This window comes from Marmota monax, unplaced genomic scaffold, assembly GCF_021218885.2.
Source record: "Marmota monax isolate L192 unplaced genomic scaffold, Marmota_monax_Labrador192_F-V1.1 WCK01_AAM20220418_F8-fsc00089, whole genome shotgun sequence".
NCBI classification, from domain to species: domain Eukaryota; kingdom Metazoa; phylum Chordata; class Mammalia; order Rodentia; family Sciuridae; genus Marmota; species Marmota monax.
In genome coordinates, this window is record NW_026694744.1 from 1,118,794 (window position 1) to 1,144,173 (window position 25,380).

The 25,380-nt window shown below is 37.6% G+C and overlaps 1 protein-coding gene across 6 annotated transcripts in view; it reads right to left on the minus strand.

Annotated features, from left to right (window-relative positions):
• The window catches only part of Reps2 (RALBP1 associated Eps domain containing 2), a 221,732-nt gene that overhangs the window by 114,352 nt on the left and 82,000 nt on the right, over positions 1 to 25,380 (minus strand). For 4 of the 6 annotated variants that reach the window (XM_046424253.2, XM_046424256.2, XM_046424251.2 and 1 more), the window contains exons 3-5: positions 10,509 to 10,657; positions 7,816 to 7,942; positions 1,877 to 1,974 (exon numbers count right to left, since the gene is read on the minus strand). In XM_046424253.2, coding sequence (XP_046280209.1) covers positions 1,877 to 1,974; positions 7,816 to 7,942; positions 10,509 to 10,657 — 374 coding nt within the window. The remainder of the gene's footprint in view (positions 1 to 1,876; positions 1,975 to 7,815; positions 7,943 to 10,508; positions 10,658 to 25,380) is intronic. The other 2 variants (XM_046424254.2, XM_046424252.2) reach the window with 1 other exon arrangement.

The following is a 25,380-nucleotide window of genomic DNA, read 5'->3' on the forward strand; positions in this document are numbered from 1 at the left end:
GCTAAAAGGATGCTTTTTTACTATACCCAATGTTTATTTATAAAGCAACTTTAGAACCTAGCCTTCTTATAATATAGAACTCTTAATGGGCAAATTATTTCAAAGGGCAGATTTTTTGGTGGAGGGAGTACGAGGGATTGAACTCAGGGACACTTAACCACTGGAGCACATCTCCAGCTCTTTTTGTATTTTATTTAGAAACAGGGTCTCACTGACTTGCTTAGTGCCTCACTTTTATTGAAACTGGCTTTGAACTTGTGATCCTCCTGCCTCAGCCTCCCAGGCCCCTGGGATTACAGGCGTGCACCACTGTGCCTGACTCAAAGGGCAGGTTTTCACATTGAACAGGCCTCAACTCAAATTCTGGCTCCAGGGCTGGGGCTGTAGCTCAGCGGTAAAGTGCTTGCCTCCTATGTGTGAGGCCCTGGGTTCAATCCTCAGCACCACATAAAAATAAATAAAGATACTGTGTGTTCGTCTACAACAAAAAATATTTTTAATAATTCTGGCTCTGATACTTACTACCAATGAATAAAACCTTCAATGAGCTGCTTGACCTCAGCCAAAGTCAACTCATTAATAGAGCAGTACCTAGAGCTTATGGTTATAGGAAGCGCTAAATATATCACACATGGCTGAATTATTATCTTTAAGAAAGTTCTTTATACACAGAGTACCACTTTAAAAGATCAACTACTGCACCATGCCTAACACAAGGTCCCATCCCCAGAAGGGACTCAGTGAACTCCAGGATCTTCCTCAGACTTCCAATCTAATAGTCCACTTCTTTATGAGAATGTCCAACATTACTCTTCTATTTTAAGTAGAACTCTCTGTGAATAAATGATCCTTCTTCCTGAATTATACAATTGAAATGTTACACAAACCACCCCACTTCCTCTTGTATTTAGTGTTAAACAATAAACATATTTTTTGTAATTTATCCTCTGCAAGCAGACACACACAGGCATACACACATCATTCTTTTGAGAAAACGACTTCACCACAGGAGTCACCTACTTCACAAGACAACAGCTGCAGACATAGAAAAAAAATAAGAGCTCTTTATCCAATGGAAAACACTGGAAAAGCTGAAGCTGTCTAAAACTGTAATGTGGCCAGGAAAAACTGAGATATCACCTGTTCTTTTGTATCTGACATATAAAAACTGTAGTTTCTGCCACTTGCAAAATAACTATTCTCCAAATGGCATTGTCCTAGGCAGTGAAAGAATATGGAAGTACTGCTGCCTTTTATAATTGGAGGCACAAAACAAATGGAAAACAATTATGTACTGAATTAATTATAACAAAGAAAAGGTATAGACAAAACAGGCTGCTTTAGAAAAAGTAAAGCTTTCCTTGAAAGAGTTACCTAATGATTAAGCAGATAAAGGCAGAAGGATGCTTTATATCTAAAGATTGAGAACAAAAATCAAGGACTACTCTGGTTTATCTAAAGGCAATGAAGAGGAGTAGAAATAAACACGATAGAAAATATACAAGCAACAGAACAAGAAATGCAGTATTTGTGCATGGAGGTAGTTATATATCTTCCCTGCAGGGTAAAAGAGGGCCCATTAAAAAGCCACATCCCCAGCCAGGCGATGTGGTACACACCTGTAATCCCAGTGGCTCAGGAGGCTGAGACAGGAGGATTGCGAATTCAAAGCCAGGCTCAGCAATGGCAAATCACTAAACAACTCAGTGAGACCCTGTCTCTAAATAAAATACAAAATCGGGCTAGGGGTGTGGCTCAGTGGTCGAGTGCCCCTGAGTACAATCCCCAGTACCCACCCCCCCAAAAAAAGCCACATCCCCAAAATTCAAAGCTTGTCTCCACTCTTTCACTGGCAGAGCCCTACATCATTACTTACCCGGATAAGGGAAGCCTGATGCCGAAGGGGTTTGGCTCCTGGACCCCCAGATGAGGATCCCTCAGGCTGGACAAGGGGCTGTCTAGCTTCATAAGGAGCTGAAAGAGCAGGAGATAAAGTTAGCATGGTATGCAACAATTCCATCCAAAAATTATGACTTCACATTTAAACTGATATAGCATCTGCTTTTCAGGGAAGAATTGGCAAAGGAATTAGAGCAGAGGCTCAAAGGGCCACCTAGGACAGATGAATTCTTGGGCACAATTTCACTAAATAGTCTAAAGACATCCAATGAATTCACACTAAAGCAGAAAAATATTTATATCAGGTTAACATTAAGGAATAAAGTGTGTAGCTGAAATAGTGAAAACTTTAATTGTGATTAAAAAAAAAGAGTAGCTAGAAAAGTGCCATGTTAAAAGTGTCCAAATTCTAGATGAGGTAAATTCTATATATGCCCCTGTTTAAATGTCTTCTATTCACCATCCAACCCTGAAGAAAATCAATATGCATTTTGAATACTAAAAATCAACATTACCATTTATTTTTTTAAATAAATGGCACTGTCTTCCTTCCGTATAATACAGAAGACAAAACCAAATAAAGTACAAAAATGAATAAATGTATTTTATATTTATACTATTCTGCTATTCAGTAGCCAAACTTCAAAAATGATTTCACTACCTTTAAAAAAAAGTTTGTAAGGCCCAAAAAATAATGTTTTTTTTACTTCTTTTGTTTCCAGAACACTTAATAATAACCTTGTCAATGTGGCAGGAAGATGGTTCAACATAACCAGGTAGTATTCAGCTCCAACAGAAAGGAGCAATTCTCACCCAAGTTGAAACTATTTCTCATCTCTGTGGGTTAACAGTCCAAGTTCTGGAAAGAATGTAAATACATAAAATACTTTCTTTCTTTAGTTTACTTATAAATAAAATTAGATAGAGAGCAGAGCAGCCTCTTATGGGATCAGTTTACCACTGTTCTTTCTAAAATAAAGAAGGTATAACAACAGTACATCAAAAACAAAACACTATTGGGCTCACATCTGCTTTCTATATTTCTTCCTAGCAACTAGAAAGCAATATTATAACATATAAAAATATCAAAATGATTGCCTGGAAAATCCTTAAGTAGATTTTCAGAACCTACAAAGAATGGATACAAATAGAAAAACTGAAAAAGAAATATATATTGAAAGCACATAATTCAAATTGCAAAAAGTAAGTCAGCTGGTAGACAGGCATTACCTTGTGACAAGTAGGATTTTTTGTAAGTTATTTCATGTTGATTGAATACTGACTTCAACACTTAATACCAACTGCACTCTGCCAAAAGATTTTTTTAAATGGTACTGAGGACTGAACCAGTGAGCTTTACCTCCATCTCTTTATTTATTTTATTTTGAGACAGATCTCACTAAGTAGCCAAGTCTGGTCTCAAACTTGTGAGTCTCTAGGATTGCAAGCATGCACCATAGTGTCTAGCTTGCCAAAAGATTTTAAACAATTAACCATAGCATGGTTGGAATCACAGTGGTCATAAAGTTGACCTGGGAGGCAAAGCCCATGAGTTCCATGTGCTTCACATTACAAGGAAGAGGCTCTTATTTGCCAGCGGGAGATGTGAGGAAGGAAACCACTATCTGGCCTTCACCTCCAGTCCCTCACCTACAAGGTGTTCCCTTGGAGGGAGGAAGATACAAAGTGAGAGGGAGGGAGGGAGAGGTTATTTTCATCAGGAGGCCTAGATGAGGACTCAGTGGCATGAAGTCAGGGAAGGGGGTGTCATTCTGAAGGTAGATTTCCTCTTCCTACTGTATGGAAAGCCTGATCTCACCAACCCTGCCTATGACTAAATATGAGTGAAGTCCATCAGGCCACATAGCTATGACATATATTCCAGTCAGCTGTGTAAAGTGATATTCAGGTCATCATCAGATCAGTCTGACTTCTGGCTCATTTCTCAATTGGACCTGAACTCAGGAACTTAAAAGGTAGGGGTTATTTATTGTATTGGCTTGCTTTGCTCCCAAATGAAACCCAAAACATTCAATTCAATACAAACAAAGTAATTCTTCAATCACTTTATAGGAGGTTTAGGAAGGAAAGAGAAGTACCATCTTTCTCCAAAGGAAGAACTATTTTAAAAAAAAAACTTAAGATTTCATCACTCCAAAGTTTACTATCAAACTAAAACTGCCAGTTTCTTACTTATGATGCTAAGACCTAGAGATTCCACTACTATGTGCCAGAGAAATAACAGTATATGTCACAAAAAGATTAATGCAAAAAATGTTCATAGTATCCTTATTCATAACAGCCAAACACTGGGAAACAAGTCAAATGTCCATCCAGAGAATGACCATCAAATTGTAATATAGTCACATTTTGGAATCTACTGAATAATAACACAAAAGGAACTACCAGTATCCCTATAGGAATGAATTTCAACCACTATGCTGAGGGAAGGCCCGTAGACACAAATGAATACAATCATTCTGTATGTTACCATTTGCATGAAGTTCTAGAAGAGGCAAGATGGTGTAACAAAATCAAAACAGTCCTTGCGGGCTGGGGATGTGGCTCAAGGGTAGCGCGCTCGCCTGGCATGCGTGTGGCCCGGGTTCAATCCTCAGCACCACATATAAACAAAGATGTTGTGTCTGCCAAAAACTAAAGAATATTAAAATTCTCATTCATTCATATTCTCTCTCTCTCTCTCTCTCTCTCTCTCTCTTAAAAAAAAAAAAAAACTGTCCTTGCATTGGGGAGTAGGCAGTGACTGGAGAGGTTATCTCTGCTATAATGGAAATGTATTTTTATTTAAGTGGTGGTTACATAGGCATATTCATCTGTTAAAACTCAAACTGATGATTTAAAATGTGTGCATTTTGCCAGGCACAGTGGTACATGCCTATAATTCCAGTGACTCGGGAGGCTAAACCAGGAGTATAGCAAGTTTGAGGCCAGTCTCAGCAATTTAGCAAGGCCCTTAGTAAGTTAGCGAAATCCTGTCTCAAAATTAAAAAGAAAAGACAAGAAAAAGGACTGGTGATGTGGCTGAATGGTTCAACACCCCTAGGTTCAATCCCCAATACCCCCCACCCAAAACTGTGCATTTATCATGTATAAATTTTACCTCACTTAAAAAGTATAAAGAGAAGTGTCTGTTCAGGTCCTTGGCCTGATTGGGTTATTTGGGGGTTTGGTTTTGTTTTGTTTTGTTTTTGTGTGTGTGTTTAACTTTTTGAGTTCTTTATATACCCTAGAGATTAGTGCTCTGATACGTGAGGGGTAAAAATTTACTCCCAAGATGTAGGCTCTCTATTCACCTCACAGATTGTTTCTATACAATCAATCAATAAATATATGAAAAAATGTTCACCATCGTTAGCAATTAGAAAAATGCAAATCAAAACCACTCTAAGATTTCATCTCACTCCATCAGAATTGCAGCTATTATGAAGACAAACAACAAGTATTGGCGAGGATATGGGGGAAAAGGTACACTTATACACTGCTGGTGGGACTGCAAATTGTGCAGCCAATATGGAAAGCAGTATGAAGATTTCTTGTAAAATTGGGAATGGAAACACCATTTGACCCAGCTATCCCTCTCCTCCATCTATACCCAAAAGACTTAAAAACCACATATTAGGGGCTGGGGATGTGGCTCAAGCAGTAGCATGCTCGCCTGGCATGCATGCGGCCCGGGTTTGATCCTCAGCACCACATGCTGAAAACTAAAAAATAAATATTAAAATTTCTCTCTCTCTCTCTCTCTCTCTCTCTCTCTCTCTCTCTCTCTCTCTCTCCCCTCTCTTTAAAAAAAAAAAAACGCATACTACAGGGACACAGCCACATCAATGTTTATAGCGGCACAATTCACAATAGCTAAACTGTGGAACCAACCTAGATGCCCTTCAATAGATGAATGGATTAAAAAATGTGTCATATATACACAATGGAATATTACTCAGCAATAAAAGAGAATAAAATCATGGCATTTGCAGGTAAATGGATGGAGTTAGAAAAGATAATGCTAAGTGAAGTTAGCCAACCCAAAATACCAAATGCCAAATGTTTTCTCTGATATAAGGAGGCTGATTCATAGTGGGAGAGGGAGAGGGAGCATGAGAGGAATAGATGAACTCCAGATAGGGCAGAGGGGTTGGAGGGGAAGGGAGGAGGCATGGGGTTAGAAATGATGGTGGAATGTGAGGGACATTATTATCCAAAGTACATGTATGAAGACACAAATGGTATGAATATACTTTGTATACAACCAGAGATATGAAAATTGTGCTCTGTATATGTAATAAAAATTATAATGCATTCTGCTGTCATATATAAGTATAAGAATAATTTTTTTAAAAGTATAAAGAGGCATGGAAGCATGGACAGCCTTAGCATAGGCTGCTAAAAGTCCAGAAAGAAGCAGGATGTTTTGCTGGCACTGGGCAACTTAGAAGCCCAATTTGAATGGAATGAAAGGATGGGGCAAGAAATAAGAGTACAGACAAGTTTTTTAAATAATATAGAAGGTAGAACTTAGCAACAGGCTGACTCAGTATAAGAAAATCAATGACCTATGAATTTAAAACCAACTTCCAAAGCTCAAATAATATTAGAAAGAGAAAAAAGACCTACTTCTAAAAATAGAGAAATCAGACAAGGGAAACGATAAGAGGATAATGAAGAATTTTTAGTCCTGTTGAGTTTTCAACACCAGTGGGATATTCAAGTTTCAGGAAAGTGATTTTTTTTTGTTACTATCCATTAGCCATGTCATCTTGCATTTACACAGGAATTAATTTCCCAAACAGATTTTATATTCGTGTTCTTACTGAAGCTCATAATATCCCTAAAGGACACTGTGACTGTATGTTAAAAGAGGCAAGAAAACAATGGTTCAGAGAAGTTAAATGGCTTGCCCAAATTCATGTAGCTAGTCACAGAATCCCAGACCTTCTGATTCCAATCCAAAACTCTTTCCATCATGTCATCCCTGCTTCTCTCTGCCAGTTTACAGTCTCTCTAGTTCAGCCTAGCACACATTTTTGTTTCTGTGACCCTCAGGAAGCCCTACTGTTTTCAATGCAGCAAAAAAACCCACAGAAACTGGGTCTTTTTCAGTCACTGCCCACCAAATAAAAGGGGGAAGGGGCTATAGGACAGCCAATTCAAAAATACCTTACATCGGTCCTATCGTAAAACTGGGAGCCTAAACCCTAGAAGGACAAGATGCTACGGTGAATTTATGGAGCTTTAAACATTACAGTCCAGGCAGCCAACTTTGCAAGTCATCCTCAGAACCAACTAACATATTTTACCACTAACATAGCCAGCAGAGCATAAATGTGAGCAAGCAGGCAGCCCCACAATTGTGTGTATTGCATGCTTTTCAGTAAAATCCTTTCCCTAGCATTTCCTTTATTTTTATTCCAAAACATAAGAGCTCAATATTTTCACTTATGTGCTCAGTCTTTAAAGGGTGGATCAAATCCTTTGTTTTTGCATAGCTACATTTTAAAGAAATTTCAAAAAGGCAGCTATTATATAAAAAATGTTTGATATGTTTGCAAAAAGGAATAACTATTCCCCCAAACCAAAAACCTTTAGCATGCTATGCTCCTATTTTACAAAATCTGTATATGAAAGGTTATACCATATAAATAGTTGTTTACAAGTCTAAAGATGAATGAGTTTCTAGGACAGGAAACAAACCATTACTGAGATATATTTAATTTCATTTTCAAACAAAAACAAAAACAAAAAAACCTTGCTTGAAAATATAAAATTAAATTGAGCCATGTTTCCAAAGACAAGAGTAATTAAATCAGGAAATTAAGCAGCTGGTAGCACTGCTGCCTGGTAGATTCAAAAACCTCTAAGACACTGCCTGGGACAGCTGACCCCCAGGTTGCATCTTACCTGGATGCATCTGTTCTGTGCTGCTCCGCAGTTTGCTGTAGCCATGGCTCAAGGGCACCCTCTGATAATGAGGCGGGGAAGAAGGAGGGGAGGCGAGGGGTGACATCGTGGGAGACTGTGCTTCCTGCTTCAAAGAACCAGAGCAGAGTTCAGAGGCAACCACTTAAGAAGACTGGCATTCTGAGCTGCGGTTAGGAAGCAGAGCACAACTCTACGGCCAGTGACCCGGCTAATTTAACAAATGGGAGAAATGTTTCCTCAAAAAAATGCAGCAAGGTTAAAAGGCAGTGTCTGAGGATTCAAAAGTCTCTCAGAGAACAAAGTCTCACCAGTGTTACTTAAATCATTAAAACAAGCCTGAAACCCTTTCAGTTATTCTAATAATATTTTCCTTTAAAAAAATGAAAGACACTGACCATATGAAATAACATTCATTCTCCCCAATTGTGATTTCTTTGTGGATAGATTCAATGTTCATTCATTAATAAAGACTTCTATTTCCTGGATTTACACTTATCAAGTCTTCCAGCAAATGTGAATAATGAAAAAAAAAATTTTAAAAAAAAAATATATATATATAATTAGTTCATTATAGACATTATAGTTATACATACTATTGGGGTTCATTTTGACATAATCTCACATGCATGGAATATAATTTGCTTCAGCTCAGTTTCGAGTAGTTCCTTCCTCTTTCCCTTCCCTCCTCCCTCCCCCTGTTCCCCTTTCTCTACTCTATTGGTCTTCCTTCTATTTATTTATAGTTTTTTAAATTGGTACTTTATAGATATTAAAAGTGAAATTCACATTGGTATATTCATATACGCACATAGCATAACTTGATCAATTTCACTCTACTGTTCCTCCCTATCTAACCCTAACCCTAACCCTCCCCTTCTATTCTCTTCCTTGACTCCACTGATCTCCCTTCTATTTTAAATTTATATTTTAAATCCTTAATGCTAAATATTCTTGGAGCTTACTCTGCCAATGTAAAATGTTAGCATTTTTACTTTCTTTTACACTAAGAGACTGCAAACAATACATTACTGCTAAACCACTCTGACTAGACTTCTCCTAAATACTAGGATGAAGCCTTCACAAGCTATAATTTGAATCCCAATTCGAATATGAACCTGATATAGGACCCTAGGCAAGGTGAACAACCTGATATGATGCTGGGTTTCCTCCTCCTCTTCTTTTTTTTTTTTTTGTTTTTGTTTGTTTGTTTGTTCTCTCAAACACTACCAATAAAGTAGTAACTTTGTGGTACCCAAATAATAAGGGAACAGTGTTTTGTTTTGTTTTTTTCAAAACACAGAGACTACTGGCTTCCTTAGTCTAAAGAGATATATACAATCTGAGCTACTGAACAAATACTCTTTTTTAAAAAAAGGGGGGAGGGATATATTTGCTTTGAAGTGTATGCTCATACCCAGAGAATGGTTATGACCCCAGCCTCAAGTGAAAGGATAAGCCTTCATTCACACAGCCAGGGGACCAGGCCTGGAAATTTCCCTTGGTATCAACCACTGTGTGACTGGGGATCTTCATTCCTCTCCAAATGTTGGCAGGGAAACATGTCAAAAAATATTGACTAGAAATTCCTACACCACCCTTTTTAAATATATCCTTGAAGAGCTAGTTTAAAATGTGTCAGAAGCAATAGTAGATGCAATTAACAGGATGTGCTACACCTCCCTTAACTATAAATATAATATTTCTGCAGCAATGCCTCAGATATTCAACATCATCAAGGTGAGCCATAAGTTAATCCTCCGATATAATCCTTTAATGTCCATTAAATTTAAAATTTTTGATTCAAGTCTTCCTAAAATATACCATATTTCTTTAACATGTAGAAAACACTATGTCAAATATAATTTGACTTCTCTATGTGGTTCAGATTCCTTATCAGAAATATGAGCTCTTGCCTTGGTGTCCTCAGGGTTTACTCATGTGTAGACTATTTATCTCTTCTTAATAGGCCCATTCTTCTGAGATTTCATATTTTTGTCTCTACCAATTAACATCTGACTATTGCAATTAGTGGCCTAATTTTAAAAGCCCATTCTCCCTATTCTGGTTCCAAACCTGCTAAATGGGTAATAGCAGCACTCTTCAAGATGGCATTCCAAACATGTCCCCTTGAAAGGATTCCCTGGTGTAAGGAACATAGTAAACACAGATCTCCAGGTCTCTTCACAGCAGTACTTCTTAGGGTCTGTAATGTGCCAACATGCACTATGAATTTCCAAGACTGAGAGCTAAAACTTTCCCCCCAAAATGAGATAAGAAACTGCATTCTCCAAACATATTACCCAGCAAAACCTTTTCTCCAGACTTCTTTTTTGGAAGAAAGGGCCTATTAACTCCTAGAAGCTACATTTCAAAGAACCCAGTAAGAAAACCGATGACCTAGAGAAAGCAAATAAATGTATTAAATCAGTAGCCTTATTTTAGATACAATTCTACACTTAAGTAGGCTCTAAAGGGCCCCTGGGTGACTCATGGTAATTCCTATGCGTCACACTCTTTTTCTTGCTACAAGGAAACTTTACTGGCTCACTTCCAAGTCTATAATTGTGTTCCAGATGGTGAGATTTGCTGGAAGCTTAACAACCAACATGAGGCCCTGCTATGAGAAGTTTCAGGATTGGAATCAAATGAACATGCCTAATTGGATTGTTTACCTGTTTATCCTCATCGTCCATTCTTTTGAAGGAATTTTTATCCGCGGTTAAATATGGAATCTGAACCTTAGTTCCATGCAGCTCAGCCGGGTTCCCAAATCGTATCTCGCCATCGTTCTTTGACATCATAAAGCGAGGCAGAGGCAGTTCTTTAGGACCAAAAAGAGAGAAGCTCAAGTGAGGCTTTAATTTAAAACTGCAAAAAAAGGGGAACTCAATGGCCAAAAAGATGAATCATTTTTGAGGAAAAAATTCAGAACACCAAATATAGATTCAATTAGGCACAATGAGGATTCATAACAATATCATGATAGAAAAATGCTATGACTTTAACCAAGGTATTCTGGCTTAACACCTTTCAATGCTGTTGAATCATTGCAAAACAAATTCAGGAATGACCTCCTATTTCGTCCTATAGTTCAGTGCCAAGGGAAAAAAAAAGGATATGACATTGTATAAATACAGTAAGTGACAAATGGTATCAAGTAAAACTTACGCAATGCTCAAATATGCCAGATGCAGTGTTCAGGAACTGCAAATATTAACTCAGTTAATCCTCACAGAAACTCTGTAAGATATAGCTATCATTATCAATACCCTTTATAGATATGAAAACTGGCATGAAAGAGCTCAAAAGTGTCCCCAAGATCACAAAGCTTCATCTTTGAATGAGCCATGTTTTGAACCCAAGAAAGCTGGTCCTTAACCAGGACTCTACATCAAGGTCTCCTATTTCTAGGGCAAACTTACTGGGTAGAACAATTTTTCACTCAATGTAATTCTTTTTATGTAATTTTTTTTTATTTTTATATGACAGCAGAATGCATTACAACTTTTATTACATATAAAGAGCACATTTTTTCATATCTCTGGTTGTATACATAGTATATTCACACCAATTCGTGTCTTCATACCTGTACTTTGGATAGGAATGATCATCACATTCCATCACCATTAATTACCCCATGCCCCCTCCCTTCCTAAAAAACCAAATGCCAAATGTTTTCTTTGATATAAGGAGGCTGATTCGTAGTGGGATAGGGAGCGGGAGCATGGGAGGAATAGATGAACTCAATGAAATTCTTTAAGGAACTTTCTTATTCAATCTCCATTTGTCTTTACATAACATAATAAGGAAAATGTTATCAAGTCCAAGCAATCAATCTAATAGTGCAACAAGATTCTAATGTCAAAACCATTAGCCACCCACAATGCAACAAAGAACTGAACTGCAACAGTCTGGTGTATTTACTTATCTTTCAAATTTCTAACAAAACTATTCTGAAAATGGAAGTGATACTTTGGCAAGCTTATACTTCTCAGCACTGCAAATCACACACAATCACATAGCACAAAGACCCACAAAAAGGAGGATAATATTACGGATTATGCATAATGATTTGCATCTGTATCCATTGTTCAGGATAATACTCATCAGCCTGGCTTTCAGCTTCCATCAGCCCTCCGTTCCAAAAACACAGCTGTACTTCCAATGATTGATGCTGTGCTAAAGCCAGAAAACATCTTAGCAACAGCAAGTATCCTAGCTCCCCAGGCAAAGAAGGCCCCTGGTTCTCCAATATCCACATCATGTTTATTTTTAGTTGCTATGTCCACATTTGATTCAAAGAAGCAGGCAATATGACAAATCCCTGTGTGATCAATCAGCCAAGGGCCCAAGAGACATAAATAGAGGAACCAATCTGGAAAATTAAACCAAGACTCTCCTCTAAAGAGAGAAGAGCCACCATTTTTAATGTTTTATTGTTTCCCAACCTTGGGCAGTTCTCCAGCACTCAAGCAGGAATGGATTTCAAAAGTCTTGCATGAGAAAAGAAACTCCAGAGTCTCAGTGAATCAAATATAAGCCAATCTATGTTCTATTCTCAGAAAAGAGTTTCAGCACACTCTGCAAAAACCATCTAAAAAGATGGAACAAGATCATATAAAATATTTTGTATCCTGATCTGCCCATGAAACAATGATTCTACTTCCAAGTATTTCTTGAGGAAGAAAACCAAGAGATTCTCAGGATTTATAAGCCCCTGAACAGTGTTTTACTGGCATTCAAAAGACCACTCTAGGGAACAATGCAACCTGTGGTGTTGCTAGGACTTAAATAGAAGTCCCAGATGCCCTTTAGGAAACCGTCATTTCAAACATTCTCCCACTCTGGCTATGGCATTTCTACAGAACTGTTCGCCTAAGAAATAAACACACTCTCCCAGATGGCCATCAAACAGCAAAAGACAAAATATGGCTGAATTTCTCTTGTACTTTCTTCAGTCATGTGGTTTTAAACAATCTTCATTTAACAGAACTGTAATCATACACAATAACATTCTTATCGTTGAAACCTTTCATGATGGTGCCATTTCCCTTAAGCTGATAAAACCTATTTAAAAATAAAGACTCTATAACTTTACAGTCTAAATGTTTTTCCTTGTCATATACACACCAAATTTAACAGTGAAACTTTATTTAGGAAATTAATCAATAAAGTATATGCTATGCAATGATGTGTGTCAATAAATCATAGGAGAAGGACCTTTTATAGTAGTTCATTAGAATCATAGAATGTCTCTCAATGAGAAGCCACCCAAAGCAGCAATTGTTTCATAATGGTATCTTAGGTTACAGTCTTTGAACATAGAAGTGCTTTGTATACTATTTTTTTTTCTTTTTGGTACCATGGGTTGAACTCACAGGTGTTTAACCACCAAGCCACATCCCCATCCCTTTTTTATATTTTATTACAGACAGGGTCTCGCTGAGTTGCTTAAGGCCTTGCTAAATTTTTGAGGCTGGGTTGAACTCACAATCCTCCTGCCTTAGCCTCCTGAGTTGCTGGGATTACAGGTGTGCATCACCAAACCAACCTGCTTTGTATATTAAATGACTGTTTTTCCCTTCCGCTAAAAAAGCGATGCCTCCCCCTTTTCAAACATGGGGGCCTCTAAAAAGCAAGGAAAAATCTTGTTTTTCCATATTTGATGGCGACATGGATAAAAAAAAACCATTTTTTAAAATTTCCTCAAAAATGTAAGCAGCATATACTCATTAATAATGGCAAGTTGTACTGGGCCTCAATTTACTGATAACTGGGAGGGGTCAAGGCCAGGCAAAAGAACCCATGTTCCATCTAACATGTTTACAGTCAGTCATTCAATCCCATTCACTAGAAATATAATGTAAGTCAAATACATATCTGTGCATTTTGTAGAAGCCATGTTAAAAAAAACTTTTTTTAAAGTGTGAAATAAGCTACTCATAAAAAGACAAATACTATACAATTCCCTTTATATGAGGTATCAAGAATAGTCATACTTGGAGCCGGGTGCAGTGATACACACCTGAAGACTTGGGAGGCAAAGGCAGGAGGATCACAAGTTCAAAGCCAGCCTCAGCAACTTAGCAAGGCCTAAGCAATTTGGTGAGACCCTGTCTCAAAATAAAGAAAACAAAAAGGGCTGGAGATGTGGTTCAGTGGTTAAGCTGCCCTGGGATCCATCCCATGTACCAAACCAAAAAAAGAAAAAAAAAATGAAGAAGAGTTGTCGTCAGATTCAAAGGAACAGAAGTAGAAGGATGGAAGGATGGTTGCCAGGGGATTGGGGGCAAGGAGACAGGGAGTTGTTTAATGAGTACAGAGTTTCCTTTTTGTGAGGAAAGGTGAACAAGTTCTAGAAATTGGATGCACAACAATGTGAATATACTTAATACTACTAAACTATACACTTAAAAATGAGTAAGATGAAAAATTTAATGTTATAGGCATTTTATCACAATAAAACTAATTTTAAAGTGTCTAAAAAGTGAAATTAACTTTAATAATCTATTTTAACCCAATATCATCACTTCAACATAAAATCAACTTTAAAAAAAACTGTTAATGAGGGCTGGGGATATAGTTTAGGGGTAAGGCACTTGCCTGGCATGCAAAAGGCCCTAGATTGGATCCCCAGCAGTGCTAAAAGAATAATGAAAGATTTTACATTATTTTTTCATGCTAAATCTTCAAACTTTACCCTCATTGCACACTTAAATTCATATTTGCCACATTTTAAGTGCTCCACAGCCACACATGGCTATTGGTTACCATACTGGAAGTTCAAAGCTCTAGTTGATAGTTTCTATGAGGGGAACATGGGTCATTGTGGCCAGAAATATGTATTGTACAAGAAATAGTATATTGTTAAATGTCAGCAACTAATTGGTTTGTCTTTAAATTATGTAAAGGATATTTTGTATGGAAGGGTAATTTATAAAGGTCTTTAAATATACTACTTGAAGTTTTGACAAATATATATGTATGTGTATAAAACTAACACCTATATTAAAATAAAGAATTTTCTATCAAATTCCTTTCCCTTTAATCTCCTTTGTCCCACCAGCAACCTCTGTACTAATTTCTAAACCCACAGGTTATCTTTGCCATTACAGAACTTCATATAATGTAATCACATAGTATTTATCCTTGTGACTATCTTCTTTTACAACATTTTGTGATAATCATCCAACACAATGTACACAGGCATAGTTCATTCTTTTTCATTGCTATGGAGCAACCTGTTTATATATTAATAAATTGACATTTTTATACACTATTCTGTGATAAATATTTATATTTCTCCACTTTGGGATCACTTTGAACATTCTTCATCTTTTGATGGCTATAAATTCATTTATCTTGAGTATGCACCTAAGAACCGCATCTAGCCTGCTATCTATTTCTGTGCATTCTGTGAGTATAATGTTTGAAAGTTTGAAAAAAAACTCAAAAGAAAAATAATACTTTATAATATGAAAGTTATGAGATTCAAATTTCAGTGTCCATAAATAAAGTTTAACTGGAATACAGCCATGCTCTTTTGTTTATTTATTGCCCGTAGCTACTTTTATACTATAAGCGATGAATAGATGAGACAAAGATCACATGGCCCACAAAGTCTAAAATATTATCTGGCCCTTTACAGAAAAACTTTGCTGACCCCTATGTTATACAATGCAAAGGCTATCATGAAATGTAGTCCTACTAAATCAAAAAGTGGCATTTAACAGAAAAAACATTTTATATTGCTTGAAGTTTTTAATTTAAATTTTGGGGTTATTTTTCTTTTCTTTTTTTTTTTTTTGGTGGTGCTGGGGATTGAACTCAGGGCCTCTGCCTATTAGGCAAGCACTAGAACACTGAGCTAAATCCCAGCCCTTTACTCAAATTTTAAATAATTTAATTTAAAAATTAAATTCTCAGTCATACTAGCCCCACTTCAAGTATCCAATAGCTAGTCATGTGTCTAGTAGCTACCACATTAGATAATATAGTTTTACATGCTTTTCCGAACTGTTTGGCAAGGGATTCCCTGATTTTATAAGTACTTATAACAACCCCATAAGACACCCCTTCTCCAGGTGAGGAATTTGAAACTGCCAGAAGGAACTAAGTAAAAAATAGACAAAGTAAAGATTTAAAATAAGGTAGTCTACAACTAGGACCCATACTCTTAGCCATTAGTTTACACTGTCATCCTGAAAATTAAAATTCTTCCTATTGAAGAATTGAATATTCAGCATTAAACTGTGGCACTTCAGAACCAGAAAATGATCCAGTGAAAACCGATTCAGAGGGCTGGGGATATAGCTCAGTTACTAGAGTACTTGCCTCCCATGCACAAGGCCCAGGGTTTGATCCCTAGTACCACAAAAAAAAAAAAAAAAAAAAAAAGAAAGAAAGAAAGAAAGAAAAGAAATAAAAAAAAGAAAACACATTCTGGTATTCACATTGCTTTGTCTTAAACATGAAGCAATACAGTGTTAGAGCTATGATCACAACATAACTTCTGCCTCCTGTCTCCCTTCTTTCCTACTGCTTTTCATTGTCCACTGAACTGTACCAGCTACTTATAAGTTTACCGAAAGTTATGACAACAGTGTCCTACAACTGTAAAGTGATATCCCTCCCCACACATTTTCCTACAATTACTATGGGAAAAAAATCAGGCCAGTCTTATCATCCCAATGTCCCAACTATCACACTATTTTTCATTAATTAATTTGAAAAAACACTTGTCAACTTGGAAATGGGCAGCTAGATAACCAGGTTGGAGAAGTGGAGGTCAGAGTGGGACGGGTGATGGTGTAAATTTTTATGGAGGAAGATGCTGAATAAGTTACTTTTTTCTTTTTTGTACCAGGGACTGAACTCAGGGGTACTTGACCACTGAGCCATATCCCCAGCCCTATTTTGTATTTTATTTAGAGATAGGGTCTTGCTGAATTGCTTAGGGCCTCACTAAGTTGCTGCAGCTGGCTTGGAACTTGCACTCCTCCTGTCTCAGCCTCCCAAGCCGCTGTGATTACAGGCAAGCGCTACCACATCTAGCTGAATAAATTGCATTTATTGGGCATACCATGAGTGAAACCCAAGAGTGAATCAGGAGACTCACAATTTACTGGATTCTGTTACTACCAAGCAATAGCCCTCTTATTTCACCTCCTTGGGCCTCAATTTCCCTGTATGTAATCAGATCAACTCTGGGTCTCTTCCAGCTTACATCCTGTATGTTCATTCCATAAACTCCATTTCTCTGGTGGAAGGGCTCCTCACAGGGGTCCATGAGTGGGTTCTGGGGATCCAAAAACCCTTAAAGTTAAAGGCAACATTTTTTTAACCTATCATCAATGTGTATTTCCCAGTGAGATTCAGAGTCTTTACTGGATTATCATTGTTCTGGGATTCTTTTGACAATCAATTAGGTTGGAAACCATTGCTCACAAGGTTGAAAAAAAGAACTTTGGAAAGGGAGAGAACAACAAATGAGCTAAGACTATGGGCATGGCGTAGAGGAGTGGAACCCCTAGAAGAACACAAATGGCCAGCTGTATAGTGGGTCATGCTTCATAAGTGAGTCCCTGGAGCACAGCTAAGAAGGAGAGACAAGTATGAAGAAAACTGCCAAACTAACCACTGAAGAAAAAAAGGAAAGGAACACTGAGATGAACTTTAACCAAAAGAGTTAAGTGACCTCGGCTGAATGGGAAACCCAACACAGTATTTAGTATTCAAAATGCCCTCTAATTAGACTTATTAATACATGTATATGCATGTGTGTGCGCAGACACACACACACACACAAACACATCAGCCCATAGTCAGCTATACCCTTACCTCCTGGGCTTCTTACTCCTTTCTGGCCTACCCTAAGGAGTGCTCTTTTCTATAAATCACCAAACTAGTTGTCATGCTTAAAAGATTCCTCTTAGCCCTAAGAGTCAGGAAGGGTTTACCAAACAAGTAGAGCATCTCAATTCAATCAGAGAATCTCTGCTTTCATTGTTCCTTGGATAAAACAATTCTTGTTTGGGAAAAGAAGCCATGGAAACCAGGACTCACTGTTGCAAAATCTTTCTTTATCTCTCTCAAAGGATCTAAAAAATCTCAAGCAAAGGAAGTGAGGCAGCAGGATTAGAGTCCCTACCATCCCTAAAGTTTTGACTTTGGCTTACAAAAAGCTTTCTCAGTTTCAGCACTACTCACATTTTGGACTGAATAATTTGGGTTTGTTAAGAGAGAGGGTCCTGTCCCATACCATGTAAGGTGTTTAGCATCACCCTTGGTCGCTACCTACTAGTGCCTGTAGCACCCTCTACATAGTTTGACAAGCAAAAATATGCCCACACATTGCCTAGAAGGAATTTAAAAAATCATTTGAGTTGAGAATGACTGTTTTACACATAAGTGAGGAGTCAAAATGAGTTACATGATGTTTACCTTGGGAACTTCTTGGTAGTAGACTTATGAATACAACAGTGTTTCACAAATTTGGGGATTTCACAGAACAGTAAAAATCTCCCCCAATAAACTCCCCAAATGAAGAAGACCAACATAAAGTTGCCAACATTTTATTTGGTCAAGAAGTTTATCCCAAACTATAACCCATTATTAATTTCATAAAAGAATACCTAACAATAGGGCCAAAAAAAATTATCTTAGAATTAACTATACAAACCTCATTTTAAAAAAAAAAGGCTCATTCTTTTGTCCTAATTCTTTCTCCTTCCATTGCAAACTGTGCCATATTGCCACCAGACCATGAGCCAGTTTGGGAAACATAGCTCTAGAGAATACATAAATCACACCATTGTAACTGTACTAGAAATGAAACTACCAAAAGGATCATCAAAAAGAAATCAAGTCAGGTGCGATGGTACATGCTTGTAATCCCAGTGGCTCAGGAGGCTGAGGCAGGAGGATCAAGAGTTCAAAGCCAGGCTCAGCAAAAGCAAGGCACTAAGCAACTCAGTGAGACCCTGTCTCTAAACAAAATACAAAATAGGACTGGGGATATGGCTCAGTGGTTGAGAGCCCCTGAGTTCAATCCCCAGTACCCAAAAAAGAAATCAGGGGTCTGTCACCTTGGATAAGGTTAAAAAAAATCAAATCTTTACTTACCCAACCCTAATTGAAATCATGCATTTCTTTCAGCTATGAATGTAGACAACAAACAACAATATCAAAAGCAGTACCTGTGATTTTGTTACTCAACAAATCTGGCATTTTAATACCACATTACAGTTGTTGTAGATACTCTCTTTGTTTGTTTGTTTGTTTGTTTGTTTTTAATAATATTGGAGATTGAACCTAGGCCTGGCACATGCTAGGCAAGTGCTCTACCACTGAGTTATATCACCAGACTTTTTAGTTTTGTATTTTGAGATAGGATTTCGCTAATTTGCCTAGCCTGGCCTGAAACTTGTGGTTCTCCTGCCTCAAATTCCTGAGAAGCAGGGGATTACAGATGTGAATCACTACACCTGGCAAGTTGTTAGAGACATCTTGATGTATTGTCTATGTTCATTACTACTCTGAAAGTATGATAGTTACTTTGAACACTGCTAGATCTTGCATTAATTAAAAAGCCAATATACTGTTATTTAATAATTCCTTTTAAACATCTTGGCAGTTACTTCAAAACAATTGGTTTCCTTATAAATTTGTATCTTTGTATGCATTCTTAGTCTGCACACATGCTCAAGTCCAGTTCCCAGAAAGAAGAAAGGTTACAGCAGTTTCCAGGGCAAATGTTTACCACATGGTTTCCTCATCAAGAATTCTTTCAATTTTCATCCACCCTCCTTCCATCCTCCAAGTAACCTATTTCACCATCTGTTTAACCTCAGCTCCAACTAGGATGAGGCTGGAGAAAGAGCCATTGCCAAGATTTAAGGAGGTATTTGCTATCAGGGTCATGTAAATGTAGAGTCAGCATGTGCATAACCCTAAGAGAAAGAACCCTCTTAAATGATGCACTCTGCATGCCAGTAGAACCAAATGTGTAGTTTTAGTTTACGCAAAACTTTTGAAAATGACTCACATGAGAAGTCATTCTCAACCTTGGCTCCATGTAAGAATCACCAGAGTAGATCTTAAAAGTACTAACTCTCAGGCTAGATCCCAGACTCATTTAATGAGAACTTCAGGAGGTGGACCCAGGGACTTATATTTTTATTTTGTATTTAATGCTTTCTAGGTGATTCTCAAGGGCAGAAAATGTTGGAAACCAGGATCTTAGAAAGATGACATGCACCAAAAGGACTTCTGCAAGATCCCTTACAGAATTCCAACTGCTTTAGCTTAAAGAGTGACAGGTGAGACTTTCCCAAGATGGTGGATTAGAGGCACCTAGCACTCCCCTACTTCTGCATGAGAGAGAATTAAAATAACTGGAATGTATCTGCTTACTTAAGTGGGTAACCATGAAGAAATGCTGAAGTTCAACAGCCAACAGACAGAAACTTGAAGAAACTCAGTGTGGAATAGAGGGTGGAATAGAAAGCCCCACCACCCACAGCATGGAAGCAGACCAGAAGGAGTGGCAGTTCCCCTTTGGCAGGAACAGAGGTGAAAAAGGGAGAGTCCCAGCAAGTACCAATGGCACAGCATCCTCCAGATCCTCCAGGAAATATAGCATAAACAGTCAAGGGACATGGGATTTGGATGGGGAACTAGCTATGGAGAAGTTCTCTACAATTCCCAGCAAATTCTCGTGGAACTATAACTGGAAGCCATCTTGAGAAGGGCCTGAGTTTGTTGTTTTTGCACTAAAGGCCCAGGCATTTCCCTTTCTCTGGGACTCCATAACAAGGTCACTACTCAAGCTTGGTGGACAGCGGATGTGAGAGTCAGTCTGGCCTGGAAAAAGATTCTGGAACAAATTCACTGAGAGTTCTAGGCAGTGGGAGACAGGATTTCAGTGCTTGGGAGAACAAAGACACATTCCTCTGGAATCAGTAGTTTGATAGGCCAGCTATCAAGGTCCAGTGGAGTGAGTAGCTGTGTGTGACTACATGCAGGAGGCAGGACTATGAACACCAGAATCATGGACAGTGGATGACACAGAACCTACCACCATCCCCCCAGCATTGATCCTTGAGAATCCATGGCCTCTCTCCACCCTCAGGGGTGGCAGGGGTCATGTAGTAGAGCGGGTGTTACCATGGTCCTGCCCTCCAAATACACAGCACAAAAACCTCCATAGATAATCTGTAGGAAGTTCCATCTACTGCGCTAGCTCCTAACCATGCTGTGGCATTGGCATATTCCCTACTCTGAGGGTGCAATCCAAATAGTCTCAGAGGGAATCTTTATCTGGAGAGTTCTTCATTCCACCGTAGCTTGTTCCAGCATGCAAGACAGTTAACAGGTATTCTAAATTATTCCAGCCACAAATGACTCCCACCAGTCATCTGACAAGCACCACAAAGGAAAGAAGAGAAGGATGATGAACCCCCCAGGCTTTGATCTGGTATACCATTAAAAGATCAAATGTCCAAATAATTGGAATACCTCAACTACATGCTGAAGGCACAGAAAACATTCAGTGAAATAACAGCAGAAAAATTCTGAAATCTTGGGGAAAATGTGGATATCCAGGTACGAGAAGAATTTAGAAAGCAAAATAGACATGACCAGAAAAGAACCTCTTCATGACATATTATGGTTAAATTGCCAAAAGTACAGAACAACGAATATTAAAAACCACAAGAGAGAAGCATCAAGTCACATTTAAAGGCAAATCCCATCAGAACAACAGCAGATTTCTCAGTAGAAACTCTAAAGGCCAGGAGGGCATGGAAAAATGTAGTTTAATTCCTGAAAGAAAATAACTTTCAACCAAAATTACTATATCCAACATGGCTATCCTTCAGAATCAAAGAAGAAATAAAGAGCTTCTAAGAAAAGGACAAACTAAAGGAATTCATGACCAATAGACCAGCATTATAAAGTCACCAGTGGGAATTCTATACCCAGAAGATGAAGAAAGATTCATACAATCATAACAGAATGGGAAAGAATAAATCTCACTAGAAAAGTAGACACACAAATGAAAATCCGGAAAGAATCAAACATTATCAATATTGTAAATCATCAAATATCAAAGATAAATAAGACAGGAAGAAATTAATATAGAATATTCAAAACAACCTTAAAAATCAGCAAAATGATAGGAACAACTACATACATTTTAATAATAACCCTGAATGTAAATGGTCTTAATTCTCCAATTAAAAGGCACAGGCTGGTTAACCAGATTAAAAAAAAAAAAAAAACAACCCAACAGTATGTGACCCCCACAAACTCTCCAAACCTGCAAAGACTTACACAGAATAAAAGTAAAGGGATGGAAATTATATTCCAACCAAATGGACTACAAAGGAAAAGAAGTAGCTGTACTCATATCTGACAAAAATAGATGTTAAGCCAAAATTAGAGGAGCCAAAGAAAGTCACTACATATTAACCAAGGGAACAATTCACTAAGAAGATAGTGATTATAAATATGTATGCACTGAATGAACATCAGAGCACCCAATGTTATAAAGCAAACAGTACTAGACCCAAAGGAAGAGACAGACTTCAATACAATAATAGTGGGTAACTTCAATACCCCACTCTCACCAACAGACAGATCATACAACAAAAAAGAAAATCAGGGACTGACATTGTAGCTCAGTGGTAGAGCACTTGCCTAACATGTGTGAGTTACCAGGTTTAATCCTCAGCACCACATAAAAATAGATAAATAAAAGTATTGCGTTCATCTGCAACTAAAAAAAAATTTAAATCAACAAAGAAACATCAGAGTTAAATGACACTTATTGATCAAATGGACTTAACAGACATTGACAGAACATTCTATCCAACACATGCATAAGGTAAATTCTTTTCATCAGCACATGGAATCTTTTCCAAGAGATTATATATTAGGCCATAATGCAAGACTTAACAGCATCAAAAAAACTGAAATAATTTCTGGCATTTTATCAGATCATAAAGGAATAAAACTAGCAACCAACCACAAAACAAACTATACAAATGCATGGAGATTGAACAACACACTACTGAATAGTAGGTCACTGAAGAAATTGGCCAGGGGGAGGGGGGTGTTAAAAACTCATAGACTCTGGGGCTGGGGATGTGGCTCAAGCAGTAGTGCGCTTGCCTGGCATGCGTAGGGCGCTGGGTTTGACCTCAGCACCACATAAAAAATAATATAAAGATGTTGTGTCCACCGAGAACTAAAAAATAAATATTAAAAAATTCTCTCTCTCTCTCTCAAAAAAAAAAAAACCTTATAGACTCCAACAAAAACGTAAACACAATACACTAGAACCTGTGTGATACAGAAAAAGCAATACTAAGAAGGAAGCTGACAGCAATTAGTGTCTACATTAAGAGGGAAAGGCACCTGCAAAAACATAATGATGCATCTTGAGGTCTTGGAAAAACAAAAACAAAACACACTCAAAATAAGTAGAAGGAAAGAAAGAATGAATATCAGAGCAGAAATAAATGAAATAGAGACTAAATGTACAAAACAGCTGGGTGCGGTGGTGCAAGCCTGTCATCCCAGAACTTGTGAGGCTGAAGCAGGATTGCAAGTTCTACAATAGCCTCAGCAACTTAGTGAGGCCCTGTCTCAAAAAGTAAGCTGGCATGGTGGTGCTCCCTGTAATCCCGGCAGCCGGGGTGCTTAAGGCAGAAGGACCACAAATTCAAAGCTACCCTCAGCAATTTAGCAAATTAGTTGCTTAGGCAACTCAGCAAGCACCTGTCTCTAAATAAAAGCCATAAAAAGGACTGGAGATGTGGCCGGTGGTAAAGCATCCTTGAGTTCAATTGCAAATAAATAAATAGAAAAATAGATAAACAGGTAAAAATAAAAAGGATTGGGATGTGGTTCAGTGTTTAACAGCCCCTGCATTCAACTGGGATGTGGCTCAGTGATAAAGTGCCCCTAGTGAAAATAAATAAATAATAAATAAGCTAATAAATACATAAATAAAAGCAACACAAAAGGATAAATGAAACAAACAGTTGGTTCTTTGAAAAGATAAAGAAAATTCAGAACTTTTTAGCTAAACTAACCAAAAGAGAGAAACCCCCAAATAATTAAAATTAAGAATTAAAAAGGGATACAACAGATTCCACTGAAATTTGAAGGATTATTTAGGAATATTTGAAAAACTATATGCCAATAAATTGGAAAATCTAGAAGTAATGGACAAATTTCTGGGCACATAAAAACCTACCCAAACTGAACCAACAGTATATTTAAAAACCTAAACAGAACAACAGGATGTAATGAGATTGGAGCAGTATTTTAAAAAAAAAAGTCTCACAACAAAGCAAAGTCCATCTCTGGATGGATTAACTGCTGAACTTTACTAGACTTTCAAAGAACTAAAAGAAATGACCCTCAAACGATAACAAAAGTAGAAAAGAGAAGGAACTGTTCCAAACTGTTCCAAACGTCAGCATTACCCTGATGCCAAAACCTGATAAGGATACACATGTACACACACAAAAACTAAAAACAAAACAAAAAAAAATTGTAGACCAATTTCCTTGACCAGTGTAGTTGCAAAATCTTTTTTTAAAAAACAGGCAAATTGAATTCAATATCACATTAAAGATATCATACACCAAAATTAAGTTGGTTTCATTACAGGGATACAAGGATGGCTCAATATGTAAAAATCAATAAATATAATACATCATATAAATAGAATTAAGGATAAAAATCACATAAGGAGAATACAACAGACACTAGTATTGCTGTATGTATATACGTGGCTGTATAACCAATGTGATCCTGCAATCTGTACAGGTGGAAAAATGAGAATTCATACCCCATTTGAATCAAATGTATGATATGTCAAGATCATTGTATTGTCTCGAGCAACTAATAAAAAATAAAAATTAAAAAAATCACATAAGGAAATAGATCCTGCAGAAGAATTATCCAATGGGCCCATCCACGGATGACTTAACTCTCTAGGTTTATGGACTTCTGTTGCAACTTACTATTTACTCTTCAACTCAGGGGTACATTCCCCAACCCTCTTTTTATATTTTATTTAGAGACAGAGTCTTGATAAGCTTCTTAGAGTATCACTAAGTTGCTGAGGCTGGAGTTGAACTCGTGATCCTCCTGCCTCAGCCTCCCAAGTTGCAATTCTGAAAGGGTAGCTATTAAATTGTAGAAAACTGTTAGCTAACAAGTAACTCTCATTTAATAACACTGCAAATAAATTTTTTTTTTAATTTTTTATTGTGGGTTGTTCAAAACATTACAAATTTCTTGACATATCATATTCCACACTTTGATTCTAGTGGGTTATGAACTCCCACCTTCACCCCATACACAGATTGCAGATTCACATCAGTTACACATCCATTGATTTACAAATTGCCATACTAGTGTCTGTTGTGCTCCGCTGCCTTTCCCATCATCCACCCTCCCCCCTCCCCACCTCTCCCCTCCCCTCCCCTCCTCTCTCTCTACCCCCTCCACTGTATAACCCTGAGG